An 18,243-nucleotide genomic window follows, 5' to 3' on the forward strand; every position below is an offset into this window, starting at 1 on the left:
TAGGCTAACTCGCGCACATCTAGGCTAGGGCTGGGCGATATGGACCAAAACTCATATCCCGATATTTTGGGGCTGATTGGCGATATACGATATCGATACAATATTGATATTTCAAACAGAAAGAGCGAAGTGCTTCATATATTCACTCAACACAACAATTATGACAACACAATAATTATTAATTATATTCATTTCAGACTGCTCTAACAGAGCTGTGCAAAAAGGTGTAAACAATAACATACCAATAGGCATACAGTTGCTCTGAGGGCTGTGCAAATAACAATATTCGGTCGACCCTGACAACACAGGCCTACAGCTTTACAATAAAGGTAACACAAAACATAGGCTACCGTTAAAAGCCAATATAATAAACCAATTGGCATACAGATAGAGCTGTGCAAATAAGAAAAAAGTAGGCTACACAGCACATACCTGTTTGTAAATATTTAACTGCACAAGGAGTAGGGCTGGGCGATATGGACCAAAACTGATATCCCAATATATTTTGGAGCTGATTGGCGATATACGATATATATCGATATTTTAAACAGAAAGAGCTAAGTGTTTCGTATTCACTCAACCAGCTTTAATTATAATGATTTCAGACTGCTCTAACACAGCTGTGCAAAAAAGTGTAAACAATAACATAGGCCTACAATAGGCATAGGCTACAGTTACTCTGATAAAGCTGTGCAAATAACAAAAGACCAAAGGTTGACCCTGACTGACAACGCAGGCCTACATTGTACATCCACTGCACAATGCAATATTTTGGGCACAAAAATATTGAAAAACCTGCAGTTTTGTCACACAATGCAGTTTTTTTTACCCGTAAGGGTTTGATAGGGCCTAGATGACAAGCAAATGTAGCCTATGATGGCCTAGACATGTTGCTATCAACAACAAAAATAGTTTTAAACAATTAGGCTACTTAAACAACGTAACGGAGTCACTCATCAAGAGTGTGTTAGACGCTACCGTCGTTTTGTATGCGTATATTTTTGCATGTTCCGGTTCGTAAGAAAATCCCTATGCACGATTGAATGGGGTTTCAGGAATCATAAAAAATGATGCCCCTAACTGCTTGCGAGTCCCCGCGTGCATATCCTCTTAATAAAATCAACGTGTAGGTTGTCTCCCTGAGGACTTTAGATCTGCTACTGTATATCACTAAACGTAAGCATTCATCACATTCAAATTAGCTAGGCTATGTACCAAAAATGACATTTTACCGTGAGTCAAAGAGCTGTAAACAGTGTTGTAACTTAAATCTGCGTGTACAAAACTGCTTGGAGCTCCAGTAGAATTTTGATTTCACAACGAGAATTCTCGGTCTAGCCGTTGATGTGCCGACGGAATAAGCATCAGCACCAACCTCTGATCAAGGTAAACAAAATCTGACTCAGTGTCCATCATGTTTGAAAGTTTGTAGTGCTGCGAGGAGAACGCGCACCCACGCAAGGGGGCAGTTGAGCAGAGCTGCGGCTATCTAAATGGTCTGAACACAGAGTGGCTTTGATAAAATGGCCCATTATTTGACATAATACCGGTATTACGATATTGTCTCAACTACATATCGTTTTCAAAAATATATCGGTCGTAGTCGTAATACCGATATATATCGCCCAGCCCTAATCTAGGCAGATGTATTCCGGCATAGACATGCTTTGCTGTAAACTTAGGCGCAAATGTACAAAATAACTTTTCCTAGCAAGATAGCCGAGATTAAAAAAAAATACTTTGGTTTGTTTGTAGGGACCCTCTCCACAGTATCACATAAGTGTAATGCTATTTGGAGCCTTGTTAGTGATTTGAAAGTAGTGTTCTACTTTGACATAGCCAACCTACCCTCAAAGCTAGCGCTATATGCTATTTCGCTATAAATGCATATTCCAGTCTTACTCAGAACTACTCTGATCAATGTTGTTCTGGTCCCCAACAAACGTTTACACTCATCATCCAAACATTTTCCTTTCCTTGTTCTTAGACTGGATATGTTCTTTAAAAACGTTGACATTTTTATCCAGCAAACAAACAGACATGCTCTGTTTTTATACATATGCCGGAATACCCTATCAATCGTTCTTAGTGCTTCTCCCATTTTTTTTGTGTGATACTCCCACTTTTCCCTCAACCTTCCCGCATGTGTAAGAAAAGTGGAGCTTGCCTGACAATTCATCTGTGCCTGGCAAAATGCATACTTTTGTGCGGTCTGTTCATGCATTTGAGGCCATGTTTTAAGAGGCAAATGAAGTTTGAAACAGGCGCTATTCTCTTAGTGCATCAGCTCCTCCTTGTACAAGGATGCCCCCATCAGTATACCCTGGTTCAGGTCTCCCATACATGTATTAAACCTAGTCCTAGATCAGCGGTTCCCAAACTTTTTTCCCCGCGTACCACCACTTACATCCTGACTCTACTCGCTCAAGAACACATTCTATTGACTCATTCCCGGGATCATTTTTAATTAGCCGCCCTACATGCTAACAAATAATACAATCAAAATGTGCAACTGGTCTGTGAGCACTCACACTACAAAAACAGTGTGGAGAACAACATTATGAAACACAAAGAACAAAGAGAACATAGGCTTAAGATTAAAAAAACAAAAAAAAAGAAATTTAACGGCCTTTTCATCTCACGTACCGTACCCCCTAGTGGAAGCTTCCATACAACAGTTTGGGAATCTCTGTCCTAGACTAAAAACTTAATTTTCATTGAAGTTCTCTATTTGTCTAATACTAGCCATGATCCATGTAATTGAACTCTTTATACAGTAATACACATACTGTGTTGTGGAGCTGTTTCACCTGGCCCCAGTGGAAGACTTTTCAGTGGGCATAGACCAGACGTGTGTGATCAGTAGCAACTCCTCTCGGTTCCCCTCTGTGGCCTGTGGGAGGCCGCCTTCATCTCCTGTAATGAGCTTCTCTGCTCCCTGTCCACCCACGTGCTGCAGCCAGACAGCCTGAATTTGTTTGTATGCGTCGACACACATTTATTTTTCACAGTGCTTTGTGCGGTGGAAACCTCCCACCAAAGGTGTAATCTAGGGTTGTCTTGTTCTCTTCAGACAGTCTCTCACTTCTTGCAGTCCTGTCTTTTCTCCCTCTCATTGACTTTTTCCAGTCTCTCTCTCTCTCTCTCTCTCTCTCTCTTTATTTCTCTCTCTCTCTTCCCCTCTTCCCCCTTTCCCCATTCTTATTGTTTGTTTCCATTCCATGCTGTAGGGCTCAGTACCCCCTTTTAAACCAGCTCACGGCCAGCAGTGCAAAATGCAGTGCAAGTAATGTGGAACTCTGGAGGTCTGTCCATTCTCATTTATAACTCTGGAGCTCTGTCTAGTCTCATTTAGAACTTTGGAGCTCTCTCCAGACTCATTTAAGGGCACTTTCATACCTAATTTGGTCTGAATCAATAAGAGTTTTTCTCCATATACCCATATACTGCTTTCACATATACCCAATCGAACTGATCTTTGGGGGAAACGTTCCACGTTCTGATTCAAAGAGTCAGGTGTGAAAGCGCCCTAGAACTCTGGAGCGCTCTCCAGTGTAATTTAGAACTCTGGACCTCTCTCCAGTCTCATTTAGAACTCTGGAGCGCTCTCCAGTGTCATTTAGAACTCTAGAGCTCTTACTCCAGTCTCATTTAGAACTCTGAAGCGCTCTCCAGTGTCATTTAGAACTCTAGAGCTCTTACTCCAGTCTCATTTATCGTAACACCCCCAGTTATCACCACTTTTGTTCGGAAATTCTAAAACAACGATGTTTTTTAACTCTTCAAAATAACATTTGCTAAATGAACCTTAAATTTTTCAGTAGCCATAGGTGTGTAGATTTGAACAAAATCTGGTTTTGGTTCTTAACGGGAGCATTTACTGCCTGAAATATCCGATTTTGTTTACCACGCTCGGAGTTATAGTGCTGGCCTGATGGGTCGCCTATTTACGCCGTTTCAACGGCACTTGAACGGTTAGACCGAGAATTCTTGTTATGAAATTAAAATTCCACTGGAGCTCCAAGTGGCTGTGTACACGCAGCCTTACAACACTGTTTACAACACTGGTTAAATGTCATTTTTGGTACATAGCTAATTTAGATACACCTATGGTAAGGTGGTTCGCTTCTTTAGGAGTCCGCTGTTTGGTTTGCATTTATTAAGACACTCTGGACCTCTCTCAGTCTCATTTAGAACTCTGAGCTCCAGTCTCATTTAGAACTCTGGAGCGCTCTCCAGTGTCATTTAGAACTCTGGACCTCTCTCCAGTCTCATTTAGAACTCTGGAGCGCTCTCTCCAGTCTCATTTAGAGCTCTAGAGCGCTCTCTCCAGTCTCATTTAGAGCTCTAGAGCGCTCTCCAGTGTCATTTAGAACTCTGGAGCTCTCACTCCAGTGGTCTCATTTAGAACTCTGGAGCTCTCACCAGTCTCATTTAGTTCTTGATTTCCTCAGCGCGAGCGGGAAAAGGTCAGGGGAAGTGAGGCAGAAAGGTGAGTCTGAGGAGAAGCAGCTGTAGAAGAAGAAATTAGCTTGCAGATGAAAGTGGGGGGAGAAAAGAAATGAAAGGAAAGGAAAAACAGAAGAGCGCTCTGCCGGATAGTCAATGGAGGACATTTTTCCGCTCGTGAGGGTGCTTCACTTTTTGAATCGACTGGAAAGTGCATTGCCGTGAGGAGCACCCAGCACATTTTGGGGTGTGTGTGTGGGGGGAGGGAGGGACATTCACACATCCACCACTTCTCTTCGCTCTCTTCGGTTCTTTGATGCTCCACTTCGTTTTTTCCTCTCCTTCAGACCCCCCTACTCTTTCCATGTTGCGAAAGCAGCCTCGTTATTCATTCTTCCTCCGTGTTGCCTATGCCTACACTCTGCTAAGAAGCGCCACACCTTGTTTTCCTCTCTTGTCCACCCACCATTTTAATGATCAGAACAGAGAACCTCTACCAACAGTATTAACAAACTTTTAATTGAAAGGTTTTTGCCTCGCTGCCCTCCAGCAAATCCAACAATGAAAGCGCCTGCGAGAGCCCCTGTGTATTGGCCATTAATATTCATATTTGTCTCACCACAACTCGGAGCAATCCCGCTTCGCAGACAGCAGGCCCCTCTGCGCTGAAGTGGTGTCTGTGTAGGACAGGGATTGTGGGTAGGTGTTCTTTTGCATGACCCTCACGGTTGGTGGCAAGTGGGTCTAACCAAGTTAGACCCCGGGTCCTGACAACGGGGGATGGCAGGCACTCAGGATGATAACCTGGCACCCCGCTAGGCCAGCGGAGAGAAGGCAGACCAGCGCTCTGTAATCAGTGATTCTATCTCGGCCCCTGCCTGTCTGGAATCATAATCAGCTTGACTGAATTACCAAACACATTTTGTCGAAGCATAGGCGGAATAATAGCTTTTAGTGCGGGACCTTTTTGATAAAAATAAGCCGTGATGGTCTTATTTTTTTACCACAGTACTTGTATCTAGTGTACAGTATGCATAGAAATGTCCAAGGTTTAATTTGTTTATTTGATGATGTAAAACTCACAACATGTCTCCTAGAATAAGTCCCTCTCTCACTGGCTCATGAACCACCTATGTGTCAGGGTTCTAGAACACACTGACACAATTCTGGGTTCTGTCACATGGGCTCCATCAATTGGCCGAGAGGAGCTTTTTCACTTCTCGGGCTCTTGTTTTCACAGCAGACGAGATGGATGAGTGCGCAACGAGGCAAAACAAGAGCGGAATTCTTTATTTATGTTGGCCTGCCATATCGGCGTAATATGCTGCCTCTGTTGCTTGGGGACTGTGTGTGTGTGTGTGTGTGTGTGTGTGTGTGTGTGTGTTGGTTGGTGTGTGTGTTGGTTGGTGTGTGTGTGTGTTTGGGAGTATGTGTGTGTGTGTGTGTGCTTAGAGGGGGAAAGGTGATGGCTAAGGCCCCCTGCTGCTGGAACAAAAGCAGCAGTGGTGTGTATTATTGTGTGTATTAAGCTGGGCGTAATGCCAGCCTCGAGGCAATAATGGGCTGCAGACGGAGAAGGAAACACAGAGCAGGCGGGTAAAAGAGAGAGGGAGAGGAGTGAGGGAGAGAGAGGAGGAGTGAGGGAGAGATGGTGCCTTTCCCACCTTTACAGATATTTTCCAGCCTATGCAAGCAACCGAAAGAGACCGCCACGTTGTTTTTACAATAGTGTGTCACTCTGACATCAAAGAAGGTCTATGTGGCAAAGGGATGTCCTTTTTATTCTACTTTCTTTGTCATGCTCCGTCGCTCTCTGTCACAGACACACACTGACACATACAGACACACACAGTGATGCAGTAGATAGTTTTTTAAATTCCATGAAACAGACTAGGGATGTCCCTATACCATTTTTTTTTAAAACCGAGTACGAGTATTTACATTTGTCTACTTGCTGAAACCGAGTACCGTTTCCAATATTTTTACCACACCATGCTGTTACTGGAATGTTCTGCCATGTTGTCATGGGTACTGAAATGGAAAGCAATGTGTCAAACACCAGCACACAGCATCCAGCTTCAGTTGCCGACTTGGCAGCAGTTTTGGCGGCTTCTCAGTGGTAGCCTCCACAGCGTGTGTGCGTGTGTGTGTGTGTGGAGGTGGCTGTGCTGTAGGTGGGTGTGTGAGCTATGCTGATGATGGAGTGGGTTATGGTTGGTGATGAGTTAACTGTGCTGTAGGTGTGTGTGTGTGTGTGTGTGGTGGCTGTGCTGTAGGGGGTGTGCGAGCTGTGTGTGTGTGTGTGTGTGTGTGTGTGTGTGTGTGTTGAGGTGGCCCTGTGTGTGTGTGTGTGTGTGTGTGTGTGTGTGTGTGTGTGTGTGTGTGGAGGTGGCTGTGCTGTAGGTGGGTGGATGTGTGGGTGTGTGTGTGCTGATGATGGAGTGGGTTATGGTTGGTGATGAGGCGCTAATGCGTCCGTATTCTGGGCCTCTCCAGGTCCTCATGTCTGCACACGCTGAGCACTGATTAGCTCGCCATCGTGCCGCTCGCCCCAGCTGTGAGCCTCTTAAATCACCACCAGCCAGGACAGCTCACAAGCACTGGAGCACTGGCCATCTCACCAGGCTGCTCTCAGCCTCCTCCGCAGCTCCTCCTCTCTTCTCTTCTCCTCTCCTCTTCCTCCTCTCCTCTTCCTCAGGTTCTTCTGTTCTCCTTTCTGTCTTTTCTTCTCATTCTCTATCTCTGTCCACTTTCTTTCTCTCTCTCTCTTTTCTCTCTCTGTCCTGTTCTCACTTCTCCTTTCTTAGTTTCTCTAACTATATTCATTTATTTCTCATACTACCTCTCTCTCTCTCTCTCTCTCTCTCTCTCTCTCTCTCTCTCTCTCTCTGCATATCCATTCAGTCTCAGTAACAGATGTGGTGGTTGACTGTGTGCTGCCACAGCTGGGTGGAGAGCTGCTGTGTCAGTGGCTGGGAAAGCTGAGTAATGCACGGCACTGGGTAACCTGCAACAGCCAAGTGGAGCTTTTTTCTTGAATGTACGTGGGTGGATGGCTAGGAAGAATAGTGTGTGTGTGTGTGTGTGTGTGTGTGTGTGTGTCTGTGTCTCTGTGTGTGTGTGTGAGATGGCTTAGTTACCCAGTTTAAATATTGATGTAAGTAACACCAAGCCTGACTGCTGTTCTTGTCTCGAGTTACCGGGCAAGCTGTGTGCGTTCTAGATAACGTAGTCCACTAACATTACTTTTTATTAAATAAATGCAGCTAAATATAACAAAAAATATGCTGTTAGTATAGGGCTCACGTCATGCAGTGTTGGAATTTTCCACTTTTCCAAGCTTTAAATGAAAAGCACTTGATGGATCACTACATTCACAGCTTGTGTTTGCGCTGAAATACAGATGCACGGAAATGAGAATATTTTGCATTATTGCATTATTTACACTAGCCATACTATTGCTACCATTGATCACCACAAGGTAGCTGAAGAGCTTCCCCTCCAGCCTTGAGCTGCACTATACAAACCCTGGACTGACTAAGTACTAGCAACTCTGTGAGTTAGATTCTAGGTGATCTTGTATCCCTAGATGACCGCTTACTCAGCTTTGGCATTGGCATTAAAAAAAGTCCACCTTAGCCACAAGGCGAACAGCTTTTTAAAATGCAATGGCCATTACAAGACATGTACAGTAATTGTAAAAATGGCCTTTCCTTGGGGAAGAAGGAAAACAGCAAGAAAATCAGTAATTAGCCAAACTCAGATGGTCAGGTAATTAGAATTGTTTTATTTGTTTTTACTTAGCTTAATGAAGCCACAAACGTCGTTGGCTGCCTTGGTTAATTGTTGTTCTGCAGTTACAAGCAGGAACACGTCAGTAATTACAATCACTGAAGCAGCAGTTTGCCTTATCTTGCTCATCACACCTGCTGAGGATACAAAAAATTGAGAGCAAACTAAATACCAAATTCCCCACAGACCAGACTGTCTTTTATTGAATTTTCTCTTACTAGCTGAAAAGAGAAAGTAGGAGAGAGAGTGTGGAAAAGTGAGGGAACTGTCAGAACCATTAACATAAGTTGCTGATTAAGTCGAGAAGTCAAGTTTCCAACCCCCAAAGAAGCACATTCTCCCATTTTCCTTTTGGATCACATATTTTATTTTGAGGCAAAGTAATGCCTTCTATATTATGGATAATTGCGATATAAATGGTTCCAGAATAGATGTCTCCATCCAGTATCGGGAAGGATCTTAATAATTAAGCACTTTTGGAATGATATGTAATAAGTTTAGCTTGGAGAAAGGAAGACTTCTCTCAGGGCTTCCTTGGGGATCTGCCCCAGGACTAGAGGTTACACACCACACACACACACACACACACACACACACACACAGGGATCTGCCCCAGGACTAGGAGGCAGAGGCTCCACACACACACACAGGGCACACACACAGGTAGGGGCAGCCGTGGCCCACTGGTTAGCACTCTGGACTTGTAACCTGAGGGTTGCTGGTTCGAGCCCCGACCAGTGGGCTGCAGCTGAAGTGCCCTTGAGCAAGGCACCTAACCCCTCACTGCTCCCCGAGGGCTGCCGTTGAAGCAGGCAGCTCACTGCGCCGGGATTAGTGTGTGCTTCACCTCACTGTGTGTTCACTGTGTGCTTTTTGTGTTTCACTAATTCACCGTTTGGGTTAAATGCAGAGACCAAATTTCCCTCACGGGATCAAAAGTAGGCGGTATATATATATATATATATAAGTATATATACACTTATACAGGTATCTGCCCCAGGACTATGAGACAGAGGCTCCAAACTCTCAGGGCTTCCTTGGGGATCTGCCCAGGACTAGAGGTTACACACCACACACACACACACACAGGGATCTGCCCCAGGACTAGGAGGCAGAGGCTCCACACACACACACACACACACACACACACACACACACAGGTAGGGGCAGCCGTGGCCCACTGGTTAGCACTCTGGACTTGAAACCTGAGGGTTGCGGTTCGAGCCCGACCAGTGGGCTGCAGCTGAAGTGCCACTTGAGCAAGGCACCCTAACCCCTCACTGCTCCCCTCGAGGGCTGCCGTTGAAGCAGGCAGCTCACTGCGCCCGGGATTAGTGTGTGCTTCACCTCACTGTGTGTTCACTGTGTGCTTTTGTGTTTCACTAATTCACCGCTTTGGGTTAAATGCAAGACCAAATTTTCCAGAATAGAAAGTAGGCGTATATATATATATATATATATATAAGTATATATACATATATATATATAGGTATATATACTACTTATACAGCCCCAGGACTATGAGACAGAGGCTCCAAACTCTCAGGGCTTCCTTGGGGATCTGCCCAGGACTAGAGGTTACACACCACACACACACACACACACAGGGATCTGCCCCAGGACTAGGAGGCAGAGGCTCCACACACACACACACACAGGGCACACACACAGGTAGGGGCAGCCGTGGCCCACTGGTTAGCACTCTGGACTTGAAACCTGAGGGTTGCCGGTTCGAGCCCCGACCAGTGGGCCGCGGCTGAAGTGCCCTTGAGCAAGGCACCTAACCCCTCACTGCTCCCCGAGCGCTGCCGTTGAAGCAGGCAGCTCACTGCGCCGGGATTAGTGTGTGCTTCACCTCACTGTGTGTTCACTGTGTGCTTTTTGTGTTTCACTAATTCACCGTTTGGGTTAAATGCAGAGACCAGATTTCCCTCACGGGATCAAAAGTAGGTGGTATATATATATAAGTATATATACTTATACTTATACAGGTATCTGCCGCAGGACTATGAGACAGAGGCTCCAAACTCGCCCTGATAGTTTTTGTTGTCGTCTCTCCATTTCGAGAAGGCCATGCAAATGAAATCTCTTTACGCGGAATCTCTTCTCTGTGTTCCTTTTCACCATTTGGTGCTGTTCGAAATCGCGGATGAAAATGAGAAGGAAATGGGATGTACTTTTCAGGCTGCACTCAAGTTTTGCCTCAATGCTACTTTTAATGGCCAACATTAAACCATCCACTTCCCTTTCCATAAAGGTTTTATGAGGTGGTGCGGGGAAAAAAGAGAGAAGGGGGGTGGTGGGGTTAGGATGAGAGGACCTGGCAACTTGAATGACTCATGGCGAATAGAATAAGCTTTAAAATGACTCCTCAGCACTCCCATCAGGAGGTGGGTGCATGCGAACATCTTTCTGGAGAAATCCCCACACAAAGAATTTAGAGAGAGGAGAAGAGAGAGAGCGGGAAGGGGGGAATGAGAGGGGGAGAGAGAGAGAGAGAGAGAGAGAGAGATAAAAGCAAAAAGAAACATAGATAGATGTGGAGGTAAAATGAAAAGAGAGAAACATGAGATAGAGAGAGAGAGAGAGAGATAAAAGCAAAAAGGAGAGAGAGAGAGAGAGAGAGAGAGAGAGAGAGAGAGAGAGAGAGAGAGAGAGAGAGAGAAGAGAGAGAGAGAGAGAGAGAGAGAGAGAGAGAGAGAGAGAGAGAGAGAGAGAGAGAGAGAGAGAGAGAGAGAGAGAGAGACTGATGGCGAAGGAGGAAGGGAGAGAGGGGTGGAGGTAGTCTGTAATGAAATAACGGGAGTTGAGTATTGCATGTGGAGCGGGACGACTTTGCATGCCAATAAAGGGATCTCTGCCTCTGTGCACTCCAAGAAGACGTGCATCTCCAAAGCACTCAGGGAACCTGCTCAATTATGGACTTCTCTCCGACACTTCAGAGATGCAATATTTGTGGGTCTTTGATGTTAGAACAATATTTAGATCTCATGGGGATGTTCTTCAAGAGAGAAACCATCTTTTTCCAATTTGTGTTGGATACTGGTTAGAGTAAAAAATATTATACAGTGTAGTAGGTAATATGATTTTATTTTTATTTTGGTATACAATGACTTTGATAACATTATCAAAATAAATCTACGGGGCCAAGATTAGAGACTACTAGTATATGAAACGTTTGCGAGAAATACTAGTATATGAAACGTTATATAACATGAATAAATTGCACTATGTGTTGAGTTTGAGTTTTTATTCACAATACCACTTCAAACATTACAGTAAACCAGTATGGGTACAAAGACAGACGGGTAGAGTGAATGGGTCCCCCAAAGAAGCTAGAAAAGCTTATAGGTGGGGGCCCATGGTTCATGAAAGGGTAGTGGTACAAACAATGATATTCACAGTAACCATCTGAGACCAGATGGTGACAACATAACATACATACTTAACATTACATACACAAAACATCACATACAACATTACATACACATACAATCATACACATACATCCCAGTAGTCCATGAGGAAAACAGTTTTATATTAGATATAGGTTAGTAAGAGATTGTTTTTTAGTTGTCTTTTGAAGTTGGAGATAGAGGGCAACACCTTGAGGCCATCATCAATCCTGTTCCAAATCTGTGGCCCCCTACAGGCAACACTCATACTGGCGCGCACGTGTCGACGACATTTACCTGTAATGAGTGGTTTAGTTCTTGTTTGGTATGTGTGCTGGGGGCTGGAGATGGGAATAAGACTACACAACCTAGGGTTGAGCCTGTTGACAATTTGAAACATAAGACAGGCATTATGATAAACATTCAGCTCAGCCAGTTTTAGGAACTCAAAGCGGTGAAATAGAGGGTGGGTGGAGGAATTTATCTCTGACCAGGACAGGGCCCGTATGACTTTTTTTTGCAAGGATACAAGTTTTTTAAGATGGCTGGTGAAGGTGTTGCACCATATCACATTACAATAGTTAAGGTGAGGTTCAAATAGAGTTTTGTACAATGTGAGAAGGGCAGACAGAGGAAGGAAATGTCTGATCTTGTAGAACAAGCCAACATACTTGGACAGTTTGTTTACTAGATGGTCTATATGACATTTGAAGTTGAGAGAATCGTCAATGTAGACCCCCAGGAATTTAGTGGCATACACTCTTTTTATTTCCTGGCCATTGATTTTAAACAGGCAGTGATCAATGTTTTTAATTTTTTTGTTCGATTTGAATAAAATGAAATTTGTTTTGCTGACATTTAATGACAATTTGTTACATTTAAACCAGGAGTCCACTTTGGTTAACTCAGAGTTTACTATGTCTTGTAAAATAAGTGGGTTCCTGTGTGATGTAAACAAATTTGTGTCGTCAGCAAAAATAATTTTATGAAATATTTGGGAGGAATTGACAAAATCATTTATATATAGAATGAATTATTTATTTATTTATTTATTTATTTATTTAATTTATTTATTGTGCTCTTTTCTAAAACCATATTGGGAGGGAACAAGGATATTTAGTGTATCTAAGTAGCCACTGAGTCTATTGTATACTACTTTCTCCATTACTTTAGAAAAAGTGGGTAGGATTGATATGGGCGGTAGTTGCTCATATCATTTCTGTCACCAGATTGGAAAAATTGGAATTATCTTGGCAACTTTTTAGGTACAGTGCCAGTAAGTAAAGAAAGGTTGATACAATGAGCCAGTGGCTCAACAATGATATTAGCAATGGCTTTCAAGATGTTACTACAAATTCCATCTACACCAGCTGTGTATGAGCTCCTCAAGTCCGAGATGATCAGTATCAGATGTTCAGTACCATCTGTTGGTTTCAAGAAGAATGAATGAATGTAGCTACCCGAAAGAAATTGCTTGAAGGTGACACCCTGAGGTTGACTTACTGTATCTTCTTAGACAGATTTACACCTATTGAGGCAAAGTGATTATTAAATCTCTGTGAAAGATCAGCGGCATCATCAAGATCATGTCTCCTAATGGAATCCCAGTACATGCGGTAAAATGTAATTAATTACAATAATTTATTCTTTCGTGGACCAAATATTGTGATGTGTACCATATTGTTGCCTGTATGACCATTACAACCCATAGTGTTGATATTCAGCAAGCATCATGCATCACAGTTACCCACAGTGCCTTTTGAGTCTGCTTCTGTCTGTGTTTTTCTTACCTTCAAAATGTTTTAAAATAAATAAATTTAAATGTAAATTATGAAAGAATGAAAATAAATAATTCTTTCCCTCTCTCTCATTTAAAGATGGCATGACTTTCTTTCTTATTTTCTTTCTTAACCTTCTTATTAACCTGTGTCTTTTACCCCATCTTGTGTCTTTGTGTATCTTGTGCTATTTATGTGTACCTGACTGCGAGACAAGTTTCCCTTTGGGACAATTAAGTTAACTGAACTGAACTGAACTGAGTGCTACCACTGGCCTTTGTGTGCAGATTTCTTTGCTGCAGAAAAGAGTCTGTGAATCTCAGCTCAAGTATGATGGTTCATATCCACTAATTTCCCGTGAGAAAATGGGGAAAGATGCTTGTAGATATTACACTCAGATGTGCATCAGTGGAGCGTGTGGCCTTTTCACCCAGCACTGTGGCAGGCTGATATTCACACACACGGTGTGTGTGTGTGTGCTGTGACAGGCTGATATTCACACACTGGCTCTTTCAGCAGACAAGGTTTGGTAAATAACACAGGCCCCATAAACTGTTTGGATAACAGGAAAAGAAGAAGGGCTCCATAAATTGTCAGGACCGCATAGGGGAAGCTCTCAAATGAGCCGTGCCATGCAGCTTGTCCAGCACTGGCTTTGTGTGTGTCTGTGTGTGTGTGTGTATGAATCTGTATGTGTGCATCTGTGTGTGTGTGTGTGTGTGTGTGTGTGTGTGTGTGTGTGTTACTCCCTAGGTCCCTTGCAGCTTTGAGAGCTGCTCTGTGCAAAGTTTACATTCTGTTTACCTGTACGATCTGGCTGTTGCCATAGCAAATGCTCTCCGACCCCTTGCGTTCCCCACATGGAATGACTCACAGCCTGTGTTGAGGCTCACATCAAAGCCAACTTACGGATGTTGAATACGAGGGTGCTAGTGCTAGTTTGACCAAAAACAATTTTGTTGCCAAACACATTTTAAGTCAAAATGATGTTTGTGACCGGGAGGTCTTTTCAGATCAAATGATTTATGGGAATGCATTTTGTGCAGTGGGCTTTTATCGCCAAGATGGGTGATTTCTCCTTTTCAGCTGTAACAGAGGCTAAATAGAAGCTTAATTAACCTCCATTTCAAGATGAAGTCCAGATGTTCTCAATACACTGCTGGTTATGAAAACGGCATCAAACATCTGTTTGATTATTTGGATTAAATAATGGGCCTTTGTCCCTGTGTAGAGGATACTCCTTTCTATATTCCTTTCTTGTTTTATTTCTTGATCGCTTTGGTTTTGCCATAGTAACCGCTAATGACATGCACAAACTGGACCTTTTTCTTTCTTGAAAGCACTTAAGATGTGTACTTGTGTCTGCATTGCATGTCAGTCTGAACAATTTCTCTTCGTCATTGAAGAGTTTTATGGGGCTACAGGCAAGCTGTGTGTGTGTGTGTGTGTGTGTGTGGCCTTATCTGTGTGTGTATCTGTCATGTGCCCTGACTGTGTGTGTTTGTCTTCAAGTGTGTCTTGATAGTGAGAGTGTTTTGCGTGTGTGTGTGTGTTTTACGCCTCAGCTATATCCCCATTGTGCCGTGTGTGTTGTGGTTGAGCTGGCTGGTGTTGTGGGAGGCTGCCCTTGTTACCTCGCATCTGTTCCAGTGCTCTGGTTGTTTCAAGTGCTCTGGCTTCTCTAATTGTGCTCTTGATGTTTGCACACGGACCATCCTACACCGCTACAGCACTAATGATCTCTCTCTCTCTCTCTCTCTCTCTCTCTCTCTCTCTCTCTCTCTCTCTCAGAACACAGAGATCTCGGTGTTTGAAGTGAACATTCGCTTTGTGGGAGGGCTGCTGTCTGCCTACTATCTCTCAGGCAAAGAGGTAAGTGCTCTCTATTCCCCCTCTTGCACACCACCACACACACACACCACACTGGCTTCCATAGCCATGGTGGCAGTATCTACACAGAACAACCCGCTGAGATACCAAAACACTTCGTCCTCTCCCAGCAGCACTGTGTATGTCTGTGTCTGTGTGGCACTGCATTTGAGTATGATAGGCCCTGATGTTTGTAAGATGCATTGGCCAGTATTTTGGGTGTGAGCACACTCGCTCGTGTGTGTGTATATGTGTGTGTGTGTGTGGTAACAAACATGAGGCTGTTTGCTGGCAGCCCCCAAGCTGGAGGCTGGTTGGCTGGTCCGCCTCGCTCCACCAGAGGTCAGGCATCTTGCCCACCCTCACAGCCAAAACAAACAGGCCTCTCATAGGCACCTCTCTCTCTCTCTCTCTTTCTTTCTCTCTTTCTTTCTCTCTTTCTCTCTCTCTTTCTCTTTTTCTCTCTTTCTCTCTCTCTCTCTCTCTTTCTCTCTCTCTCCTTTATATCCTTCTCTCCCTTTATCTCTCCTTACCTACCCCTTCCTCCTTCCTTCTCTCTCTCTCTCCGTCCCTTCCTCTCTCTCTTTCTCTCCCTCTCCTCTCTGATTCCCTCTGTTCTGGCGAGCTCCACACCCCGGCCTGCACACAGCTTCCCTCTTATTCCCTCCAAGTGCTCTCAGAAGAGAAGAGCTCCCAGCCTGCTCCCCTTTCATCTCCGCCACTTCAAGTGGCGCCAGACCAAGCTGCCCATGTAGGTTGGCATACAAAGACACTACTTGTGTGTGTGTGTGTGTGTGTGTGTGTGTGTGTGTTTGCCCTTGTGGACCTGCTGGAGAAGGTTGTGAAAGAGACATTTACCCTGTGCTGACTCAGAGGGGATTCTGGGTAATGCCACTGGCCGGGTGGCCAGCTGACTCCAGTCAGCTTTCCTGTTTTTTGCTACTGGGAAAACACACACACACACACACACACACACACACACACACACACACACACACACACACACACACACACAGATATCAGACATTGACCTTATTTGGCCTGGTTTGCCTGTTATTTGTACTTGGCGAAGGCATTCTGTCATTTATCTGAATCAGAGCTAGCGACGGTGGCTTTATTTCAAATGGCACAATAGCAGGAAATGTTTGTTTGAGGATGACACAGGGAAGAGTGTTGTTGTCTAGGAGATTGAATGGAGGAAGAGAGGATCCTCTTAAGAGAGGAAGCTGCTGAATTGACTGGATGCTGGAAGTCCCCCCAATACTGCTGTGTTGAGAGTATATTGGCCAACTAACCAGTGACACGTCAGGAAAGGAGTTGAAATGTTGTGTTTGCGCAGCACTGGCCTGTCTGGATTTGGGGAAACAAATATAGAAATGTCTGAAATGTAATACTGGGAATAATGTAGAAATAGATCAGTTATATAGATAGTATGATGATCTTAAGATGCAATAGTAAACACACTCTCCAAACATAATTGCATTTGAGTTTGTTGAAGAATGTGTATATGTATGTATGTATGCATGTAGTCCTTTACCCCAGAAACCGTTGCTAGACGGTGATCCAAAGAATCCCCTTAAAACAATAAAGAAACTGTATCGGTAGCGGTTCCATGCAGGGAGCTCTCTTCAGATGCTCACTCTTCCTCATGCTACTCTTCCTCAGCCAGCCTCCTGAGAAGCAACATTAGCACACACTGAAGGCTCAGATTTATTACCCAAATAAATGGCGCGTTGTGGCATGGGGCAGGCTGGGGAGCCTAGATTGAAAATTATGCGCGCCTTCTCACCGTGTTAAACCCGCAAGTGGGTCCCTAATGAAACGTGTTGCTGTTCCCGCTCCCTCATAAGCTGCCGAGCGGCACTCGCGGTGATCGTTGAGCATCATCACCGGAGACCCGACTAGAACGTGGGTAACTCCTCAAGTTGTTATATGTGCCCTCCCACCCCCTCCTAAATCCAATTAAAGGCGCTGGGAGTTATAGTTATGGTTTGGTATGTACCCCCATTACCCTTCCCTCCTCTATGTTCACCGCCTCCGTGTCAACCTTTCTGTCGTCGAAAATGGGAGTGTGTAAACGCACATTTTATAATGTTGAAATTACAGCCTCGTTTTAAATTATAGGAAAGAGATGAGAAGCTTTGATTAGAGAAATTGATCTTATTGGTTTCTCACTCACATTTTTGTTTTTAATATTCTAACAAAGCTTGTGCCTCAAATGCGCTGAACCAATTCTGTACCCACTTGTAAGCCAAGGCTGTAAACGACTTCCTGTCACAAAATGTTCACACAGTGAAACTACATTGCTGCTAATTTGTTCGCTTTATCCGTTCACTCTGTGAAGAATGGAGGGAGCAGTGACATGATGGTGTCTCTCCTCAACAGCAGAGCCGAAAAGGGTAATTCATCAACATCTATGGCAGAGAATAACAACTAACTAATGGAATGCATGAGTAAACACAGTCAACAATCTGTGTGTGTGTGTGTGTGTGTGTGTGTGTGTAATATAAAATAATAATACGTTTATTTTATATAGCGCCTTTCTCAAACCCAAGGTCGCTTTACATGGTAGGAGGCAGGGAAACACAATAACAAACGAACAAAACAATACAACAAAGACAAAGGCAGGGAAACACAATAACAAACAAACAAAACTATACACAAGACAAGTTATCTGTATGGAGCTATGTGTTGGGTGTGAAGGAGAAGTGATCATTAAACAGAAAGGTCTTGAGATGTGCTTTGAAGAAAGGAAGAGAAGGACAGGCACGAAAAGGTTGGGGGAGGGAGTTCCAGAGTTTGGGGGCCAAGGCACTGAAGGACCTGCCACCCAAGGTGGAGAGTCTGGAGCGGGGGATAACCAAGAGGTTTTGGTCAGAGGATCTGAGTGAGCGGGAAGGAGTTTAAGGGGTCAGGAGGTCGCAGATGTAGGGGGGCAGCAAGGTTGTGGAGGGCTTTGA

At 44.1% G+C, this 18,243-nt stretch overlaps 1 protein-coding gene across 1 annotated transcript in view; it reads left to right on the forward strand.

The window, feature by feature from the left end:
• LOC125298983 (mannosyl-oligosaccharide 1,2-alpha-mannosidase IA-like) overlaps positions 1 to 18,243 on the forward strand; it is a 126,112-nt gene that overhangs the window by 51,423 nt on the left and 56,446 nt on the right. Inside the window, 1 exon segment of the mRNA XM_048249989.1 lies at positions 15,206 to 15,286. Coding sequence (XP_048105946.1) covers positions 15,206 to 15,286 — 81 coding nt within the window.

Source organism: Alosa alosa, chromosome 8, assembly GCF_017589495.1.
Source record: "Alosa alosa isolate M-15738 ecotype Scorff River chromosome 8, AALO_Geno_1.1, whole genome shotgun sequence".
Lineage (NCBI taxonomy): Eukaryota > Metazoa > Chordata > Actinopteri > Clupeiformes > Clupeidae > Alosa > Alosa alosa.